Source organism: Abrus precatorius, unplaced genomic scaffold (assembly GCF_003935025.1).
Source record: "Abrus precatorius isolate BTA unplaced genomic scaffold, Abrus_2018 Scaffold9, whole genome shotgun sequence".
Lineage (NCBI taxonomy): Eukaryota > Viridiplantae > Streptophyta > Magnoliopsida > Fabales > Fabaceae > Abrus > Abrus precatorius.
Window position 1 is genome coordinate 32,891,068 of NW_020874439.1, and position 21,772 is coordinate 32,912,839.

The 21,772-nt window shown below is 30.1% G+C and overlaps 3 protein-coding genes across 4 annotated transcripts; 1 reads left to right on the forward strand and 2 right to left on the reverse strand.

Annotated features, from left to right (window-relative positions):
* Positions 1-874: 874 nt before the first annotated feature.
* Positions 875-2,239, reverse strand: LOC113850348 (HMG-Y-related protein A-like). 2 transcript variants are annotated; one of them, XM_027480855.1, is made up of 2 exons: positions 2,072-2,239; positions 875-1,758 (listed from the first exon to the last, which is right to left on the reverse strand). In XM_027480855.1, exons 1-2 carry the CDS (start codon positions 2,123-2,125, stop codon positions 1,282-1,284), a joined length of 531 nt encoding a protein of 176 aa, XP_027336656.1. In that variant the 5' UTR covers positions 2,126-2,239; the 3' UTR covers positions 875-1,281. The 2 variants fall into 2 exon arrangements, with proteins under 2 accessions (XP_027336656.1, XP_027336655.1); XM_027480854.1 differs by having other exon boundaries at positions 906-1,770.
* Positions 2,240-2,469: 230 nt separating this feature from the next.
* Positions 2,470-5,291, forward strand: LOC113851256 (putative F-box/LRR-repeat protein 23). The gene is made up of 4 exons (XM_027481723.1): positions 2,470-2,528; positions 3,873-4,139; positions 4,661-5,130; positions 5,269-5,291. Exons 1-4 carry the CDS (start codon positions 2,470-2,472, stop codon positions 5,289-5,291), a joined length of 819 nt encoding a protein of 272 aa, XP_027337524.1.
* Positions 5,292-6,443: 1,152 nt separating this feature from the next.
* Positions 6,444-9,528, reverse strand: LOC113849681 (glutathione S-transferase DHAR3, chloroplastic-like). Its single transcript, XM_027479759.1, has 6 exons — positions 9,240-9,528; positions 8,687-8,777; positions 8,397-8,540; positions 7,999-8,116; positions 6,737-6,877; positions 6,444-6,560 (listed from the first exon to the last, which is right to left on the reverse strand). The coding sequence occupies exons 1-6, from the start codon at positions 9,454-9,456 to the stop codon at positions 6,474-6,476; spliced, it is 798 nt and encodes a 265-aa protein (XP_027335560.1). The 5' UTR covers positions 9,457-9,528; the 3' UTR covers positions 6,444-6,473.
* Between the last annotated feature and the right edge of the window lie 12,244 nt (positions 9,529-21,772).

Below are 21,772 nucleotides of genomic sequence, written 5' to 3' on the forward strand. Positions count from 1 at the left end.
TATTTACATTTCAAATTATGCAAGAGAATATAACAAAGTTTATTCAATAAATAAAAATATATTAATATAATTTATATTTTTAATATTATATATATATATATATATATAATTTTTTTATAAACTACTAAATGTTAACTCATCTATTAAAATTATATTTAATCAAAGTTACAAGTATGATAATGATATTTTTACTTGTAACATGTTCTCAGCTCCGCATATTTATGAGAATGAGTAATTTCTGTCATCCTTAAATAACATTGTAAGATTTATAAACATTTAAAAATATGATTTTTTAGCATTATCAAATTATTTTAGCATATATTCACTTATTAACAAACTCACAATGCGAAAAAGTTGAACAAAATCATATTTGTTAAATTAAAATTGTAAAATCATAAATATCTGATAACTTTTATTGTCATAAGCAATTAACACAAGTAGTATTATTTTGAATTGATAATTTAATTTTTAAACAAACAGTCAAGTAAAAATATGATTTGTTTTTCTTATTTAAGTCATTTTTAAATTCATTACCACATAATCATACATCAATTTAATTAACATCCATCTTTAACAAAATTGGTTTTTTACATTATTAGCAATTATATGTTGTCAAAGTATGGAAAAATAAATACTAACGATAATTAATTTAAGTGATACATGCTTTATTGTCTTTAAGTACCTATTCATTTATATATATATATATATATATATATATAAAGAAATAAGATGCTGATTTATTCAAATTTCTTTCGTACTTGACAAGTATAATTATCTATATAAGGCGTATGGTGTTGTCTTGCTTGATTCCTTTGTTTTTTAAAGCATTAAAAATATAAAATATCAAAACATTGTTTATAGATCCATAGATTGGCAAAGCAGAAATAACTAGAACCATCTTTAAGAATGGGTTTTACTTATATTTAGTATGACTTTTACAAGTTTCATTCATTTAAGTAGGCTGCTTGTAGTTAAAATGTTCCTTGAAAATTCAAGAGTTATGCTAATTGAGTGAACACGAGAAGAACCCATTTGCACATTTAGGCAAAGATTCTTCAAATCAAGAATTTTAGAATTGAGTTCCCCAACTCTACCCATTGTCCCATTTTCACAATTACCATATACAACCCAACAAAGCCTCATTAACTACGATACACATACGATTGTACAGAACAATTCATCCATGTTAGCAGAAGATTAACAACCCAGGTGACTTAATTGCTCCATTCTATAATCTTCTATTATCCATGCAAAGCCCAAACTCAAAACAAGCCTCTATTGTTAAGCATTAATCTCTGTCAACGTGGGCTTCACCTTGGGAGGCCTACCTCTGGGCCTCCCACTGGCCGCCTTGGAAGGCGGTGCTCCACCAAATCCTCCGGCGGGTCGGGCCATCTTCCTGGGCCTACCTCTGGGCCTCCCACTTCCAGTTGAGAACTTAGCTTTGGGGGGCCTTGGTGGGTCATTTGGGCCCTTTCGGGGGCGGCCTCTGGGCCGGGGAGGTGGCAACGTAGTACCCGGAGGCAGAGGGTCTTTGGGCTTGGGTGGCCTGCCACGGCCCCGCCGCGGTGGCGCGTTTTGGTCACGCTTTGAGTAATTATTTTTCCAAAACACTAACAACCCACTGTCTCTCATTTTTCCAAGGTGCACATTGAGCAGTGCCTTGTGGCCCTGAGGCAATCCACCGTACGTTGATTCTACGTACTTTGATATTGAAGACTTGTTTGAACCATTCTCCTCGTTCAGTGCTTCTATTGCCTTCAAAATCATCTACAAAATTAAAACACCCAAACTCTGTTTTTGTAATTATTTCATTTTCCAATGTTTTCTATGTTTTCTCATTACCTTTTAAGAAAAAAAATACTTTGAGCTGAAACCCAAACACGTCTCTTAATTTTAAGAAAAATTAAAAATTGGATCGGTAGAACTAATTTTAGCTTTTGTTTAATTTGAAAAATCTCCTAGATTTTTCCAGAAAATAAAATGGAAAATTTAGATAAATTAAAGATAAGAAAATTGATAAGGTAAATTAATTAAAAAATGATGGGATTAAGGGGTAGCTAAAACATACCTCGGGGTACGGAGGAAGGGAAAGGGGTTTATTAGTAACTTCTCCAGCGGCCATTAAAGTTGGTTGCAGAGTTTGAAGCTTTCCAACCTCGGATTCCAACACCTACCTTAAAAACAAATAGAGCTTTCAAAGTTTTCACAGAACTGTCTCGTTCGAGCAGAACCTGCAAATAATTGAGGATCTGATTTGATTTTGAAGGAAGATAATAAATGTAATAAATAATTAAAAAATAAAAAACAAAACGCTTCTTTCTTTTCCAGTCAGGGAAATATGGACGGCTAGGAATAGCGGAAGAGGCGGTGATCCGACGGCGGGGTCTTAATGTGAGAAAGACACACGGATCGATGATGTGGCAGGTGTTTTTTTGAAAATTTTAATGTGGTTGCGAAAGTACGAAGATGTCCCTGGCCGTAGATAATGGGTTGTGGGCCCCAGATCAGGAAGCTAGAAGCGGAATGTGAGGTCGTTGTTTTGGTAAGGGCAACAGATGCAGGCTCCGAATTGTAGTAAAAGGACATTACCAAACCCAACCAATACAGAGGATGAAGATTTTATTGGCCAACCAACGCGTGTCCTCTCTTCCTTTCAGATATCTTGTTCAGGGGCTATACGTACCCACATACATTACTTTGTACATCTACACTCAACCACTAATACGTACTTTTCTGTTTAATCATAAATAACTACGTACTTTTTTACACTGCTATTCGAACACAGTAATAATAATGTTTCATAGCTGAACGAAGAAAGAACCAATACGTACTTTTTTTTTCTATTAATTATTTCTAATATTTTATACTCTTTTAAATATTTTATATAAAATAATTATAAAAAATAATTTTTTATTTTTTAGAATATCATATGAATATTTTTAAAAATATATTAATTCAACAAAATAATAATTTTGTCATTTGAATACATTTTATATTTTATTTTGTTAATTTTTATCTTAAATATTAAATAAGATAATGTAATGTTATCTACTTCACTGTCTTAATATATATCCTAGGATAAAAGTTTATCTTTCACTTAAAAAAAGTTTATCCTAAATGCTTCATCACTTCTCTTAAAGTTGTATGATCAAAGATTCAACTAAAACAATATAGTTTATCTTAAATTGATTCAAATTAATTTATAAATTTTTTAAAAAAAATTTATAAATTATTCAAACTTATCTTATAATAAAATCTTTTAAACTATAACTTGAAATATACTTTATTATATTTATGAAAGTAACTATAATTTTTGTATAAATTTTTTTAACTTAATTTAAAAAGTTCTACTCAAATAAATTTATTAAATACATAAATTTTTTGAAACCTGCCTATGTGTTTAAATTATTTAGTCATTTATTAAATTAGTCATATACATGCCCTTAAAAGATATGCTTTTGAAACCATCGAACTGCAAAAGTTTTGATGAATCATATTAATGTCATAAATTTTCTTATTTATTAAAAAAAACATATCTCGATACAAATTGATCAATCCAAAGCCCTTAGAACATTGGAGCAATTAAGAGTTCGAATATTTTCAAAGAAATTCCATATTTTCAAGGTTATTCGGGTAGCTGAAGAGTTTTTGCATCACTGTTAAAGTTGCAATACACTATATGTAATGCCTATTTTATCCCCGACTTTTAAGCTTCAAAAGGCTTAGGATACACTATTTATTAAGGTATTACTACCAAAAGTAATTCAAAATCCAAACGTTTATTGCATCGAAGATGGCATCGTGTTCAAGTAAAGATGCAATAGAGAAGAACAACGCCAAGGGGCCAAACTGGCTTGAACTTCCTACAGACGTGCAGCAAAGATACTCAGCAGCTTGGGTGTGATCGAGATTGCGACCAGTGCACGTAACGTGTGCTCTCTGTGGGGGAAGATTTGCAAGGACCCTCTCATGTGGCGCACCATTCACATTTGCAACTTTAATCCTTTACCCTGTTCTACAGCTGAGAAGATTCAGAAGTTTTGTCGCTATGCAATTGATCAGAGTCGTGGTCATCTCGAAGAGTTTCAAATTGCTTTTCTTGGCACCAATGCTATCCTCAAATACCTTGCAAATAGGTATACCATTTCTTCCTGAGTCCTTGAGAGCGTTCTATCATGCAATATATATTGTGTATCTAAGGAGAATTATTTTGAAATAAATAATTCCTAGATGCATCTTTTGGCCGAGTACAAGAATTTATTCTAAGATTCAAATTACATACTCTTACCATTATTTTTATAAAAAAAAATATGAAAAAAAAACAAATACTAATGAATTTTAAATTTATGTAAAATGCTTTTTTATTACAAAATATTTAATCTATGTTTTACATCTACACAAAAATATTTTATTTCTATAAGATTTTTTTGGCTTTTATTCAAAAGCTATAATAATGTATGGATATTGAATCTCTTGAGACAATTATAAATCTTGGAGAGAATTTTAATTGGTCAATAAAAGTGAATTTTAATACTATTTTTTTTTTTGTGAAAAGTAAAAAGATAAATTAAACTTGTGCTGATTTTATTATGCTATTTTTATTGTCATTGATTGGGAATTCTTTTTTATATTTCATGTATTTTTGTCAAATTTTCAGTACAAGTCAACTGACACGCTTGGGGCTTATTTTGTGTGAGGATATAACAGATGAGGGATTGTTTTTCGTTGTTGATAAGTGTCCACAGTTGGTGGAACTTGACATTTACCTTTGTGATAATTGTTTGTATTCTCTTGAAGCTGTTGGCCAATTGTGCTCTAATTTGACAACGTTGAAATTTCAAGGTATTGTTAACGAAAGTAGCATGGCTGATGTTATTGCATTTGCTATTGCAAAAACCATGCCCAACTTGCGCCATCTTGAGATATTTGTAAACAAACTCACCAATGATGGTTTGCTTGCAATTCTTAATGGATGCCAACACCTTGAATCACTTGACTTGCGAGGTTGTGTAAATCTTAATTTGACCGCGAGTTTGAGCAAAAGGTGCAGTGAACAAGTTAAAGATCTTAGGCTTCCACACTGCCTTATGCTTGAAAGCTGTTATTATGATGATCTTGATGATCTTGGTTTTTATTGCTATTTATCTTTTTATTATGAAGAAAAATATGGTTATTATTATAATTAACAGTAATACGATGATGGATTTAGTCATCATCACAGTATATGTGTTCCTTACTGAAATGTTGTTCATTGTGTATTTGTAGTTGCATGGCGGTTGGGGGTTTAAAGAGCCTCCTTGTTTCATGCTGAAATGAAATTTGTTTAGACTATTTCACGTTCTAAATGCATAGAAATCATTTTGCGGTTGCCCCTTCTGATTAAATTTTTCGTTTGCTTTTTAAGTATTAGTCTGAGTGTTTAAATATTTCTGTCAGAAATTATTTATAACGTCGAAATTATAGCCTGTTCATTTAAGATTTGTACTATTTTACGTTTATCGAAATAAATCTAAGAGTTTTTGGATTAATATTAAAAAGTAGTAGATATCAAACGTAAAGTTACAAATAGTAGCATTTAAATAAATTTAAATACATTACCAATTAAACATGAAACCAAAAATGCATTAATTTTTCAATTTTGAATTGGAATATCCAAAATGTAATTTTCGCGTAGATGCTGCAGAACTATTGGCTATATCGAGCAAAAATATAATCAGGAGAGGACTATGGTTATAGTATTTGGTTGTTTACTATTAATTGAAGACTGAAGAAATAAAAAAAAATAAGGAAGTTGTTAGGTTGTTTAGAGTGTTCAAAATTGACACAATCACATAAGTTTGTAATGAAAATAATTCCTTTATTTTTTTTATGATTATTGATTAATGTGATATTAGGATTCTTTTAAAAAAAATTCAGCTTTACCAAGCATTCCCCTAGTCTATTTCGTGCATTGTAAATATGTACTAATAAAGATGCAATTTATTACATTTTCTTTTATTATTTTCAAAATTTAGCAATTTCAAAGGACAAAAACCATATAATTTATTTAGTACTTGATGACAAGGCCGAAAGGCGAACTTCTCATCCGTTGAACTCTGCTTTCACTATCCATTGAGTACATACTGTTACTTAGGAGATGGATTTTAAGACCAGACTCTTCATCACCACGTTTAGTACTAGCCCATTCCCATCACAAAATGATTGCTTAGACAGTGCACAACAATGTTTAAGAAAAATAAGGAATATAATTCTGATTTCTCTTAAGAAAATGCTGTTATTTTCGTTATATTCATCTACATGCAATGCAGCCTCCTGGCCTCCCTATCAAACATGTAACAATCTGTGGCCAACTATTCTTTGATAAATAATTATTCTATTGTCCATAGACCATAGTAAATAAACAAGGCTATAGTACAAAACAATATAGGCTTGAACTCTTGATGGAAATGATAGAACAGGGTGAGTGCATATCAGCCCTCCACTTTCGGACGCCAACCTTCAATGACATCCTGTGGTTGTGCACTTGTTTTAACGAACGATTCCCTTGAGAAAATGGTCTGTACATTCAACATTATTAGATATTGCGAACATGTTAATGAAACAATTTCAAAGCATCACTAAACGCCTAGGAAACATCAAACAAAGAATTATTAATGTATCATGTTCTCATATACTTTGAAGTACAAGAAAATGATATTAAAATGTTGAGTGAATAGACTCATCTTGAACATACCTTCATATAAGACTTCAAAGAGGTAAGTGAATCAGGCAATGCCCATTTCTTATAATGCCCCAAAGCAATCTCCAAATGGTATAGCTTTGGTCCAAGTGACAGGTCTGCTGCAGATATCTCTTTACCATTGATGAAAGGACCCTATAAAGAGGAAAAAGATAAGTCATTCAAATAAAGTAGAAGGTTCCCACCAAATGAACCCCCTTCCTCAAAACTGAAAAAACTCACTGAGGCAGAATCTCGAAGGATAAGAAAACAGAATCCAAATGTTATGTAACATATAACCCATCTTGGACTAGGATCATGTTTTTCATAATTACTGATAGATAACCATAATGATATTATGGGAGTTATTGGCCTCCTTAAATTAATCAAAGAGCTTGTTTAGCTAAGTCATGAAAATCCAAGTAGGGTTTTCCATTGAGAATGGGAGATATATTAGTCAATATCTCCAACTCGGCCAGAATCAGGAAATGATACCTAGTTTAGAGGGTTTTAGTTTAAAAAAGCAGTCTATAACTCTATATTGGATCAACAGCTCTGAGCGAATTGGTTCCTAAGTTTTGACCAGTCTTTTTTGGGTGATATTGATCATATATATTCAGGGAGACCCCATACTATGGGAAACAAAATTTCGAAGATACCCCAATGAGACACTTGCAGCCTAAGTAACCTAGGTGTGATCCCTAAGTTATCTTCTCATATACCTTCGTTTTCTCAAATCCGCTCAATTAAAGTGACACATGATCCCCGTTTAACATGTGGTAACATCTTATGTAGATGGAGTGTAAAAAGCATCAGCGCAGCAATACATGTTACAAAAGAAGTCTACAAGAATAAACATAAAAAGAAATATGCATGTAAAAGGCAGAGAGGAGAAAAAGGGGGAAGGATGCCATATATAGGTTAATATGTATCCCAAGCTTTTGCTTGTCCTTGCCACATCTCAGTTCCGTACTAAATGCATATACAGAAAAAAATAAAAAAATAAAGAAGGTAATAAAGATATCCTTTCAACATATGTATACCAACTTCCGGTAATTCACGTTTCACGCTTCACCATTTAGCTTAAATCTTACCAGGGTTGAACTTAAAGAAGAAACTACAGCTCAGAAAGGGGAATCATGTAAGTAAAGATTGTGATCGTGTGACAAACAATTCCATTGTAACATTCCATGGCTAAAAAGAGATTATCAACGAATCAACAGTCTAATCAAGATTGCAAACAAATAGCAGAGAGACAAGAGCATAAAAGACATTACATTTTCCTTGAGGTAATCATTGAAAGAGCTCAGTTCACTTAGTAACGCTTGCTGTGTTCCATCATTGGGATCTTTGCTCTTGAGAAACCCAATAAATGTAGAAAAGATCTTTGAGCCCCTACAGACAAAAAACACATTCATACATTAAATCGTTGTAGTACATTTTATTTTAATATAGTCATGTAAACATCGAATAATAAAAACTGACGAAAAGTAGAAGGAAAACCAAAGGCAGAAATAAATAAAAAGGGTATGAAAGAAACCGTACTTAAGCTTGTATGAGTGCAACATGCATTTTTCTAAAAATTCAAAGCAACCAACAACTAAGCATGAGAACTAAATTTATTGACTTTCAAGTATCTTCTAACGATGAGCAAATCAATAAGCCAGATGCTTACACTGTTGCCTTATCAGGAGGGGTCACCAATGGCGGGCTAGGATACTTCTCTTCCAATGTTTGTGTGATAACATCTGAATCTGGAACCCACTTCTCATCAAACTTTATCACAGGAACTCTACCCTCAGGATTGATTTTAAGGAACCTAAATCACCAAAACAAAAGATAAGGAAAGGAACAAATATAATATGAGGACCAGACAAGTTGTGGTGTGTAACAGTGTAGGCGATTCGGTTTTATGGAGATGACCACTCTAAAAGAAAACAAAAACTTAATGGAGCAGAAGATCACCATTCTGGCTTGTTGGTCAAATCCACCAACTTGGGGTCATAAGGTAGATGTTTTTCCTCCAGTGTCAGCAATACTCTTTGGCAAAAAGGGCCTGAAAACACAATTCAAAGAAGACTCACTGATTGATTACAGGTAGTAACCCCAAGTTTAAAGCTCAAATTCCAACAAAAAATCACTATCTATTATCTTAAATACAAAAATATATGCATAATTAGCTCTCTACAATTTCAGGATAATTTCACGAGAAAAAAATAAAAACATCAAATGTCAATTCCCACTTCCAAAAAACATGACAAATTACTTAACCACAGACATAGGAAAACATTTTCAGAATCCAAACAGCACTTAAAATTTCTTAGAAAGAAAATGTTGTGAGAAATGGAGTTAAAACTGACAATGCATGTGGACATAACATAAGTCTAGATACATCCTAATTTTCTGTTCCATAGCTTCACTCACAACCACCCACATCATCAATACAGCAAATTCAATTTCCACCAAAGAGACCCAAAAGGGAAAAAGAGAAGAAAAGCGTAAAAGGAGAGGTTTTTACAGTCGCCGAGCCTATTGGGTGTGGTGACGGAAGCTTTAACGGCGACTTCAAAGGGTTGGGAAGGAGGAACGGAAGACAGAGAGACGCAGAGAGGCTTTCTTTGGGGTCTGAAAGCGAAATGGTTGTTGAATGAAACGACGACGTTTGGGCGGAGGCGAAGGTGGTTGACGGTGGCGGAAAGCGCACACGCCGAAACTTGAACTCTGACAGTGGACATTTGAGTGTGGGTTTGCGTAGCCTTTGCTTTGAAGCTGATGAGGTTACTCCTTTCTTTTTGATTCTGGCAATGTTTACGTGTCACTACAAAATGTTCCCAACAAGTCTAGACTTTTTTTTTTTTTTGGTTAATTTTTAGAAACCCAAAATTAAATGAAACATACATAATTTTTTTATCACTAAAATATTAAAAAAATCATAATTATTAATTTTAAAAAGTATTATTGTTTAAGATAATTTATAAAATATTCTTATTCACAAAAATAATTTACATAAATATGTAGAAATAAATTATAAAAGCACATATTATCAATTATATATGTAAATTAAGGATATTAAGGTCAATTATTTTATAATTAATTTAACCATGCAATTAATCAGATTAAGAGATATAATTTAAGTTTTGTTTCAGCGGAGAGATATAGAAATCATTTTATATACATTAAACATTTCGGTCTCCTCCTTTAGTGTTCTACTTATTTTATCTAATTTATTTATTAAACCGATTTTTTGTCTTAAATAAATTTTTATTTTACTTATTCCATAACAGACTCAAACGTGCAACAAATTATAATTTTTTTTGTTCATTGTCATTTTCTTCCATCCTTTATTATGAATCATCAAGTTTAATCTTCTCTTCTTCGAGTGTTAAACACTATCCATTAAAAAAAAAAGTTTGTATTAACAATTAGTGATGCTTTCCTTTTTTCTCCCCTAGTCTCAGAAAGAACAAAGGCCCAAAAGACAACTCAACTATTCAGAGAACTACAACGCTCATGAGCAAAATATAAAAGCCCTATAACTCTCAGACCAGACATAATTTCGACAAAAATATCCAAGACATGTATATGATATTAACTTCTCACACTCGGGCTTAGGATGGGCTTTTTTCAAGAAGTTTTTAGAAGTGATGCTGGGCCAAAAATAGCCTAGCCTTTTGAAATGATACATTTTCTATCCTTTCTTGCTGTGTTGCTAAATAAGAACTTGTTGACCAAAATAAAAAAAGACAAAATAAGACTTTGGTCAATTCTTATGCAACGGAGTTACCATCAAAACGCAAACATGCTTTTAAGTGTTCATAATTTTAGTCAAAAGTACATAGAAAATTCCGTAAACAAAGTTTACACACTCGTATTCAAACAGGCACCAAGCAAAAAATATAAAAATATAAAAATTCCACAAGTTCATTCCCAATCAAACACTCGCCCATTTCTTTAGGCACATCAAAATGTGTCAACAACAGTAACAACAGGTTCAAGTTCCTTAAACACACGTCTCACCTGAAAATATGTTAAAAAAGTAGTTAATTAATTTGACCACTCATTACAGTGATTAACATTCAACTAAATAAGCAAAAACACTGACGGTAGACTGAACCCCCATCATTCCATCTTGCAAACCTCCATCTCTGCACAATCAAATTAGCTTCCTATAACTTTAAATTAGTTTCAGTCACAGACCCATAAAAATTTATGAACCTTAACTTGGGTAAGATAAAGGGTTTTTTCTTTGGAATCATTGCTTTTTAGATTCTTTTCTTTATTATCATAAATTTTGTGAAGAAAATATCATAAAAGAAGTTAAGAGAGTGTGAAAAAAAAGAGGAGCATACATTATTCCCTTTATTCAAATGAAATGGGGCAAAAACCTAAAATGAAAAACTCACGAAACATGATATGATATAATAAATAAAGAGTAAAATATAAAGTTTAATCATAACTATTTATAAAATTTAAAATATCAATTTTTTGAATTCCTGTATAAAACACACACAAAAATATATTGAAAAGAGTAATAAAGCGTTTAATTTTTGTAACTATATATATTTTTATAATAATTGTGTGCTGTAACTGATAATACTCGTGCACTTTACCTTCAAAATAATTTATAGCTATTTATAAATATATAACGTTTTAACAAAATATGTTTTTATGTTATAAATTTCTTTAAATTTGTTTAGTAAGGACACTTTTTTTTGTTATTTTAAAGTATTATAATTTTTACAATTTTATATTTTTTAATAATTTTCAATTTAATTTAACACTTAACGTACAGATGATATACTAATTAATTTAAATGTAAAGAAAGAAAAAGAAAAGGATAAGATGAAGATTCTTTTTACTAAAGGGAAAATCATTGTATGAAGGTAATTTGGCTTGAGGCAAACACATGAACCTTTTTATGGACATAATTAGGAGCAGGGACCCAAACGTGTCTAAAATCACATGGAAGGACATGCATGTGGGGATTGTTTAGGATAGGCAATGACTTGTTCTAATAAAGTGGACGCCCATCATTCAATTTCCCTTTGTTTAGTGTAAAGTTGCTTCAATAGTAGTGGCACACAAAATGCATATCCTTACTACGTTTTGGGGCCCAAAAATCACACATTCAAGATATGAGGAAGGGCCTCTTACCGGTTGGTTTGTACAGAGAGAAGTGATCCTGATCTGGAGAATGCAGAAGAGGAACATGTGGCTAATTCATGGTTCACATGGGAGAGATGATATGGTCCCAATTGGGAGACAATGTTGGGATTGTTTCCATGTTGCTGGGTGAATCAGTACCCCATCATAAAAAAGTATTATACACATCATAGAGAAAGAAATGGGTAAGGACATTCCAAAATTTTAAGAATCTTTCCTTGTTTCACTTTCAATGTTTTACTTGGTTAGATATTGCCCCCAAGCCTACAACAAAATTTCCATAGTAAACTTTGATCATCACTTCTAACACAATTTTGTTAAATATCACAGTTCTATTAAACGACAAATTTTTGGGATAGGCGCATAGCTATTTTAGTTTTTGCTATCAATTGAAATGCTAAAATATGAGACAAATTGGGAGCTTATTTCGATTTTATTTTATTTTTGTAGGGGGAGGGGGGGGGGGTTATGAATCCCATCTTATAAAGAGAGGGAAGCATACATTTCATTTGTCTTGTTACGTCAATATGTTTTTATGTTCATTAATTCAATAATTGGCTCTTTCTTAAAAAAAATAGAGACTTGAAAATGTTTTGGGATTACTAAATTTGGAGTTCTCTAAATTTTCTAATGATTCTCTCAAACCCATGTTGACAGCTGGTAAAATATTCTAATGATTCTCTATCTTATTCTTTAATGTAAAAATTATGATCAAAGTGATGTAAAAATAATGTTACTTTTGCTTATCCTGATAGACAATAAGTTAGAAGAGAGAATCTTGATATTACGAGAGATGGTTAATTTATATTTTTAAGAATAATGCTATATGCCCTTTTAATATATATTTTTTATATTAATCCTCCTTACACCATTTTTTTTCTCTCCTAACAATGACATTCTTAACATCGCTTTGAAAAATAGTTACTGCCATAGAATTGATCTGGTCAGCTGGTTGCGATACTTAGTTTGACTCTTAATATATAACAGTCGTAAATGTTTGTAATTGAATATCCTTAATTATTCAGTGATTTGTCATTATATAACAAAAATTATTTATATAGATGCAATGATTTACATTAAGTTGAGATTATCTTGTTCATTTTTAGCCTTTTCCACTCGTCTTATATAAAGTAACAATCGCACTACTATTTGTAAGGATCCAATAAACACTTTCAAAGATCAAGTTAATGAGACTTTTGACAGTTTATCTACTTGTATAGAATGCATGATTTTCAACCACAAAAGTGAGAAAGAGCCATATGATACCTCATTGTTCATATCACTCGAGTGGAATCTCTTCCAAGATATGTAGAGAGTTCTGGTTTTTCAAATTCAAAACAAACTCATGATGGATAGAATAATTTCATTTGCACAAAAGAGTTCTTGGTGCCTCATATATATATATATATACACAAGACAATGAGACCCATGCCAGACTAAGCATTTTCGATCACATGGTTGCTTCCTCAAATTTGAATCTTCATCAAGTTTTATTGTGAGTACGAAGGGAGATGAACAAAGTAGGATGAGATAAGATTTAACCTACCTAATCTTTTGTGGGTAGCAAGTGTACGTGCATGATTGTATATTGGCAAGGCAATTTGTTTAAACAGTTCACATGATGGCTTAAAGGTGATTTTTTTCAAATTGGGATGGATTACAAATGGTTGGGTTCAGAATATTTAAATGTAGAAGGAGAATGAAGATACGAAAAGATAAGAAACAATTGCATAACTAGCCCAGATATTTTAAGGATAAAATTTAAGTTTAATTAACGGGTTGCTTGCTAACTAATGGTGAAAAAAGAACATCAAGAGTTAGACTGCATGTTAATCGTATCACTATTATTTCTGAAGATTTATTTCTTTGAAGTTAAGGATGTTGTTGAGGTGGTTAATTAGCTGAAAATCAGTTCAATCCATTAATTAATTTTAGTCCATAACTTAGTTGATAAAATAATCGCCATCATCACGATTATTATGCATGATCTTAATAAATTATCGTAAATGTGGAACAAAAAAAAAATAGAAGCATGATAAATAGGCTTAGTGGAAGTTAACAATTGGTTTAAATAGGCTTGTTTCTTTGGAGGAGATGGAAAATAGATTCCACTCCTGTTCTAAATATCCCATCTTGAACTTAGAAAACCCTCTCTTATCGTGCTCATATTCTTTTTCTCCAAATAAATAATATATCAAACACACTTTAACTTAATATATAAAAATTGCCATGAAGAATCAAAGAATTTGTGAATCAAATCATACTACTATTATAAATATACACATATACTAGCTATACCTTCAGAATTTAATTATTATTGTAATTCAACTATTAACGAGTTTAGGCCAGATTGAGGCTAATATTTGTATTCTTTAAGCTGCCCTCGTCTTTCCATTTCTAGGTCAAGATTATCTCAATTCTAATTAAATATATGTTTAGAAACTCATTTTAAAAAAATTAAAAATATAAATTAAACGCAAAAATTACAATCTTTAGTGTTGAAGTAAATATAGATTTATATTGGTTTGATTATAAATGCAAATATGTTATAGATCATTACTCATGGATATTCATTGAAAAAAGTTATAAATATGAATCAAACTTGATCATTATTTAGCCTGACATCATTCTATAGATGGAATCTGATCCTTGATGTGAAGATGAATTGGTTTCATGGATGTGGAAACTCTCACCCTTGATGTCTCCACAATGCATGGTACTGTGAACATAAGGAAATTTGAATTGACAGACTCAAATTAAACATGATTCTGTGAGAAGGGAAGTGAGTAATTGATTTGCTGGCTAATTAGGCCCACTTGTGTGATCTTGAAAATCTTGAGCATGTGACTCCTCCTTCAGGTTGTGGACTTGGGGTTTGCTATGTAATCAAAAGAAGTGCATTCCTTATTTAAAATTATTCAAATCCAAAATTCATGGGCAAACTATGAAAAATAAAATTCACATAAATTTTCTCAATCTCAACATTGAAAACTCTAAACAAACTAAAAATTTTACTTTTACCATGACTCGTGTACCTTAGGCCATTTGGTTAATTTGAACAAAAAATTTGAGGCTCTAAGTATATACTATATCTTAATTGTTTGTTGGTTCGTTTTAGCCAGTTGGGCACCCCCAATAGGCTTTAGCTAGCTAGCTTAGAGGGTGCGGCAGCAACAACTATGCCAAAAGCCATGGGTCAATGCCTAATATTTCTTATTAATTAATAAATGTTACACATCCATTCCCCAACTATTTATATCTGTGCCATATGTTTAGCTCTTAAATTATTTTCAAAGTGATCTCATCGGATGCGTCAATGGGTGTTTATGCATTCAATAATTATTCTAAATTAATAATCCCAATAATGAAGAGAGTAATAATCAGTGGAGCTTAGATTAAGACATGCCAATATTTAACTCTTAATTACTTGGTAGAATATATCTTGTTTGTATGATTTGCTGCCGGCGCAAACTATTAAGCGACAGTAACCTAAGGGTTAGCAATTATGTTCAATAATTAAGTGATCGCTTGATCTGATATATGCATATAATATGCACTTCATGCACTGAGATTGGTGTTTAATTATATATATTCCATTTAAAAAATTATTGCAAGTGTTGGTTTAACGTAAAGCTACGACACAGGATCAGCAGGATTTGGAACTTTATCAGCAACCAAAGGAATCTCGTGGAGTTGTATTTGAACGAGGAAAAATTGCACAGCTAGGACCAAGTGACAAACAGGGAAAAAAGAAAAAAGAAAAAAGAAGAAGAAGAAGAAGAAGAGAAGCACATGTATGAATAACCATATAATTATATTTAATTTATTACTTACACGGTCCTTGTTATTAGACATTATAGTATTTGGATGAAATTTAAGAAAAAGAAATTGAAATTTTAAGAATTTAAAATGATCCATGAAATGATGCAGCGATTACGTTCAACCAAATTATGAAAGGATAGTGACCATCTTAGCTAGAAAGTATTGGTGGCTGTTATTGAATTATACCTCATTACGTACTTGATTATCATTGTCGCTTTTTAATTGCAGATATCATACATTAATTACAATATAACTCCGGCGCACTAGGTTGATTTGACCCTTGAACCGGCCAATTGTTTTTGAGATCAACTCTTTTTCTCACTTATTATATTTAGTTTTATTCTTTTTGAGGTCGTTAAACTTTTCAGCTTATTTTTAAATAACAACATCTATTGTTGTTAATATTTTTTAATAAATTTATACTTTAATATGAATGAATATCTATAAAATGTAATGGATATAGATACTGCAGTTTTAAATGTGTTATTTTTTCAATTTTATACACGTTATATCATAATTAGATATTTTATTATATCTATCTTTTATTAGTTTATACAAAGTATTTAAAAATATGAAAATAGGAATTAAAATTGGTACAAATAATTTTTTAAAATATAAATATAAGGATAGATACTAAACTACTCTATCTAAATCTTATGGATTGTTATCTTTATTTGGCATAAAAAAATAAGGATAATGGTCAATAAATACCACAAATTTAATATTCTAAAACACCTTTTCTGCTTGAGGCAACATATTTAGCTTGATTATGATGGAAAAATACAAGAAATGACTAGATTCCCATTTCGGTGGATTTGATATGTCAACTTTCAAGAAAGTAAGAACAAATCGCCATCCATTTGAAAGGACTCGTTTAATTTTTTATTAAATAACTGATCATTTGGTCTCTTGTTTATCAATATACTAGTAATTATTTGATATCCTTTTGTATGAATATTATAATCACGTTAATGTTGATGTTTTCAATTACTAGTGTTCAATTTCGAAGAGGCTCAATATTTGGACGGTCGATCTGAGTGAAGGTTTGGTTTTAAATTTCGTGTTCACAATTTATTTTATTTTATTTTTTAAGTCTTATTATTTCCAGACGTTATCTTAATTTGGTTTTTTAAATATATAGGAAAGAAAAAAGAATATGCAAACTAAATAGAAATTGTATTTAAGAATTAAATAAACTTGTACAAAAATGAAACGAGCTTTACACCAGCTATGTGATTTTTTTCGGGGAATCGATATTGATATAAAAAAAATGATTAGTGAAAGTTAATAGTGTAAAAATAATTTTATTTTTGTATTTAATATGATATATAGTATTTTTAATTATATATAATATACTAAACAAAAAAGAAATTATATTGTCTCCTTTTTTGTTATTAAAAATATTACATCTCATTAGATAAAGTCATTATTACTGTTGAACGTTTGCTATTCAAAAAATTTGTGTATGTCATTCCTTTACACACAAAAAAATTGCTAATAACATATTTTTATGATTAATTATTTAAAATTTTTTTAACACGGAATTATAAATTAAATGTTTTTTAAAAATTATCAACTAATTACAAAAAAAATATATTTCTAATATTTGTCTTCACGCAAATAACATTACCCTAAGAACAGATAGCATAGGTTTTGACAATAAAAGTCGCTTTTATAAGTTGTCAATAGTAACACTCACGTCAATTAAAAAAAGGTTCTAACAAATAGCGGTCAATGGTGAAAACTTCAAATTTATAATATTTTTGAAATATAAAATAAAAATACTAAATAATTTTTATGTTTCAAAAATATTAAATATATGCATTTACTTAACATGTTTTAAAAATATTATTTATCATAAAAAATATAATATTATTCTAAAAGTGTACTATAAAATAGGCACCACTATTTAAGAAGCAGTACTTGCATACCCTAAAACCATTAATTTTGATTCGTTTTGCTTCTGGTCTCGTCAGCAGAAAAAATTAATAGGCTAATTGCCTAGGTGCTGCCTACCTGTCACAGCTCATTAATAATTCAACTTTCTTCAATAAACGAAGCTTTTGAAGGTCAATGTAATTTTTAACTTTTTGAGAGATCAAGTTTATGACGTTATTAGATAAATTAAAATTTTGCGACTTAAGAAGAAATCATCGTAGTAAAAACTATTAAACATGCTACAAAGCCGAAGTTCAAAAGGCATAAACAGAGAGATTCCTTGTTTCATACCATTTTCATTAATATGTGTACTATAATTCGTACTTATGCGATGCTAGAAGATTTTTTCACAAAAAAATATAAGTTTGTCAAAGTATTTTTAGGCTATTAATCATTCAAATTTTATTAACAACAGATTCAATTGATTGTTTTGATTTAAATTAGTACATATTTTTTAAAAAGAGAATACCAAAGCTTACTTTAAAAATCACTATATATATATATATATGTATATATATATATATATATATATATAATAATTTATTTGACATTAATTACTCTGGACATTCAAATTTTATCTCAATCTCAATCTATTTTTGACATTTTTTTTTTACTTTCAATATACAATTGTTTTATTCACTAACTTTTATTTCTATTCCCTAATCACTATTATCAAGTTAAATACTGTAGTTTTCATTCATATTTAGTTTATATAATTATATAACTATTATTTTTTAATCTAGTACTTCTACAATTTTTTAAACGGTATAATTATATACAATTTCAAACATATAAGATCATTCGTTTAATTAACTTATAACATAAACGCTTTTATTAGTAATTTTATAATAATTTTTTTTATCATTTCATGCAATACTAAACACATGATAATTTTAAATTTTTAATAATATACAAAAAAGAACAAAATATAAGAATGAAATTATAATTTCAACAAATATAAAATAATTAAAACTTAAAAAACATGTGTAATAATTTTAGTAAAACAAAATTGATTTGAAAATTTTTATTTTTTGAGATTATAAATATGTATCTTTCATATAAAAGAATAATATGCTTAAATTAATTAAAATTATTATGAAAAATAAAATATTTATTTTAAAAATTTAATATAATTATATACCTAAGACTTAAATTCAAAATTAATTGTTAAACATATATAATTATAGATTCATAATTTTTAATATAAACGTTATTACATTTTAATTGTTTAATTAAAAATTTTAATGTTTTATCTATTAAAATAAATCATAATCTATCAAAACATAAAGTATGGTATATATCTTATATATTTATGTTTATGTGTGTGCACGTGCACCCACTTGTGCATAAAATTTAAAAGTATCTTCTACTAATATTATTAATATAAAATTTAAATACATTATGGGTGAAATCTATAAATGACTAAATTATGATATTTTAAGCGTACTTTGTTTATGTACATTCTTATTTTTAGTTATTTACGATTAACATAGGTAATAGGTACTTTTTTTTTATTAATTTATTCATAAATTAGTTAATTAGTGAACTTTTATTGTTATTTATTTAAAATTATAAAGTAATTGTAAAAAAAAAAAAACAGAGAATTTTAAAGGTCGAATAATTCTGAAAGTCACGAAAGGCATAAAAGGAACCATGAAAAATAATAAAATTTAATTTAAATGAATTGATAAAAAAATTTTTACAAAAATGTTAATGAAAGGAATAATTAATCATTAAATTTATATTTATTTTAAGGATTTATGTAATAAGAATTAATCATCAAATTAAATACCACAAGTTTACACCAATAATCTGATATATTATATAAATACACACCTAATTGATGCTTCAAATTGTTTTGTGATACATTTATTTTATATTAGCTACTTCATTTTTATTTGAACCAATATTATATTAACAAGATAAATTATCTAAAATAACTTTTATTTTCTCATAGTACGTAGAATAATACTTTTATAAAAAGTTAACAGATCGTATCTGTAATGCCAATGATTTAATAGATCTTTACCTCATAGCAATGCTTGTTTCATATTGCTCCCACAAATTAAATTGCAAGTATACATAAGATAAGGCGAAGGTAATTATAATTATAATAATAACAATGCAGGTGTCAGATAATACATGCACGTGTAAAATGTTAATAAACTACACTCGATCTGCTCAATCATCCTTTCAACTGTTACACCATTATAACTTGTTTGGAACATCTCAAATCTATACGTAACTGAGGCTGTCTATATTAAAAATACAAACCTCTTCAACAATAATAAATTCTCTAAAAGATGTATAAGAAAAAGTAAATCTTTCAAACTGCATTTATATATGTAATTTGTGACAATTAATACGATTTAAATATAAAGTAATTTTTTAATACATAATGCATGTTTTTATTATTGTTTTTTTTTCCAAATAAAACAAGATAAATACAAAACTAAAGACAATACATATTAATTTTGGAAAAGAAGATAATATAAAATATGATAATATTGTCGCACTGTGTTTGATCTGCATGCGTGCGAAAAGACTAGTCCAGTTTGTAATTGAAACGAAAAAGATTTGGAATTGTAGATGGAAGCACTAGTAGTGCATGCACAGTAGGTAGGTAAGATGGTCGTGAGGCATAATTGAAGAAATGAGCATTGACTCTGTCGGCAATTCCTCTGGCGATTCAACACAGTGGTAATTTGATGATGAACTAAAGCTGAAGGTCCACTTCCCACAAACACAAACACAAACAGGATAAGGCATTTGCATTTACGGGTTTCTTGTGGGGCTGTTGGGTTTGAGTTGTACAATGCCTTCTACCCCAATACGCATGTGTGTGTGTGTTTATTTACAACACCAGAATAAACCACCCTCTCTACGAAGAAACTCTGAATCCTCTTCATTAAACAAACTAATACGCAAAGTTGTTCACTTTTTGAAGTGGGGGACAACCTTTCATTATAGTTTAACCAAGCTTCAGGGATTTGCCTCAAATTGTATCATTTCATAATTTTAATTTCTCTTAAATAGTTATTTGCTAACGTTAATGAAGTACAGTGTGAGTGTAAAGGATACTCACATAAGACCCATGAGAAGTGGTTGAAGAATGGAAGGAAGTACGAGAATATTTGTTGTAAATAAAGGGCTTTTAAGTATAGTGTTGGTAGAGTTTCTTGAATTGATGTCACATGAAATGCGGGAAGGAGACTAAAATAAATTCTTTACTTTAAACCAAATCATGGGTACCCCATAATTGATGTTGAGATTATGTCTCTTTGGTCATTACTGATTGGAGGCACGGTTAGTACAACCGTTTGTTTAATCATAGCATGATCTCAACTGTCACATGTCCATTTTATTGACCATTGTTTTAGAATTGGATAGTACTTAATGTGAAGGTTAATTCCGGAAAAAACTATGATGGAGATTAATTGGAAGGGAAGGTAAAAAAAAATGTAAAGAGGAGAGAGAGAGAGAGAGAGAGAGAGATGCTGAAAGTGATACAGAGAGGAAGCAGGGTGAGGAAGTGAGGGTGGTGCAGGGGGAGGGACCACGGGGACAAGGGAATCTGTGAAACGTGGCAGAATCACATGGTCATGGCCCTCTCCTCTTTCATATATCACTGAGCACACCACCTGTCAGTGCCGCTTCTCCCTCCTCCTTTCAATCTTTTTCTTTCCAATTATCAAACCAAATCGATAATCATTTTTCCTGTAATAATGATAAAAAGAGTGTAGAATTATTTAATTCTCATAACATGTCGTTCATCAAGTCTCTTTTTTATAAATTATAAATATAATTTTTATAAAATATTAATTTACGTTGAAATATAAATAAGCTTTGCTGAGAACAAAAAAACGAGCAAAAGCAAAGCCCCGTATTCGTTCGTGTTGGTGTTCGGCTCCTAACGTCACCGTCCGGATGAGGACGCCACCCTTTAGCACTTCGGGGGACGTCCTTTTTACACAGTCTCGCCCAAATAACGCCGTTGTCTCTGGACGGACCGTTTTTCTTATTTGTCTATAAATTCAAATTAATTTATTAAACTGCATATAACTCAGTAATTCCATAACAGAGTTTTGTGCATATTGGTGAGTTTTATTATTTTAAAGACGGAGCATG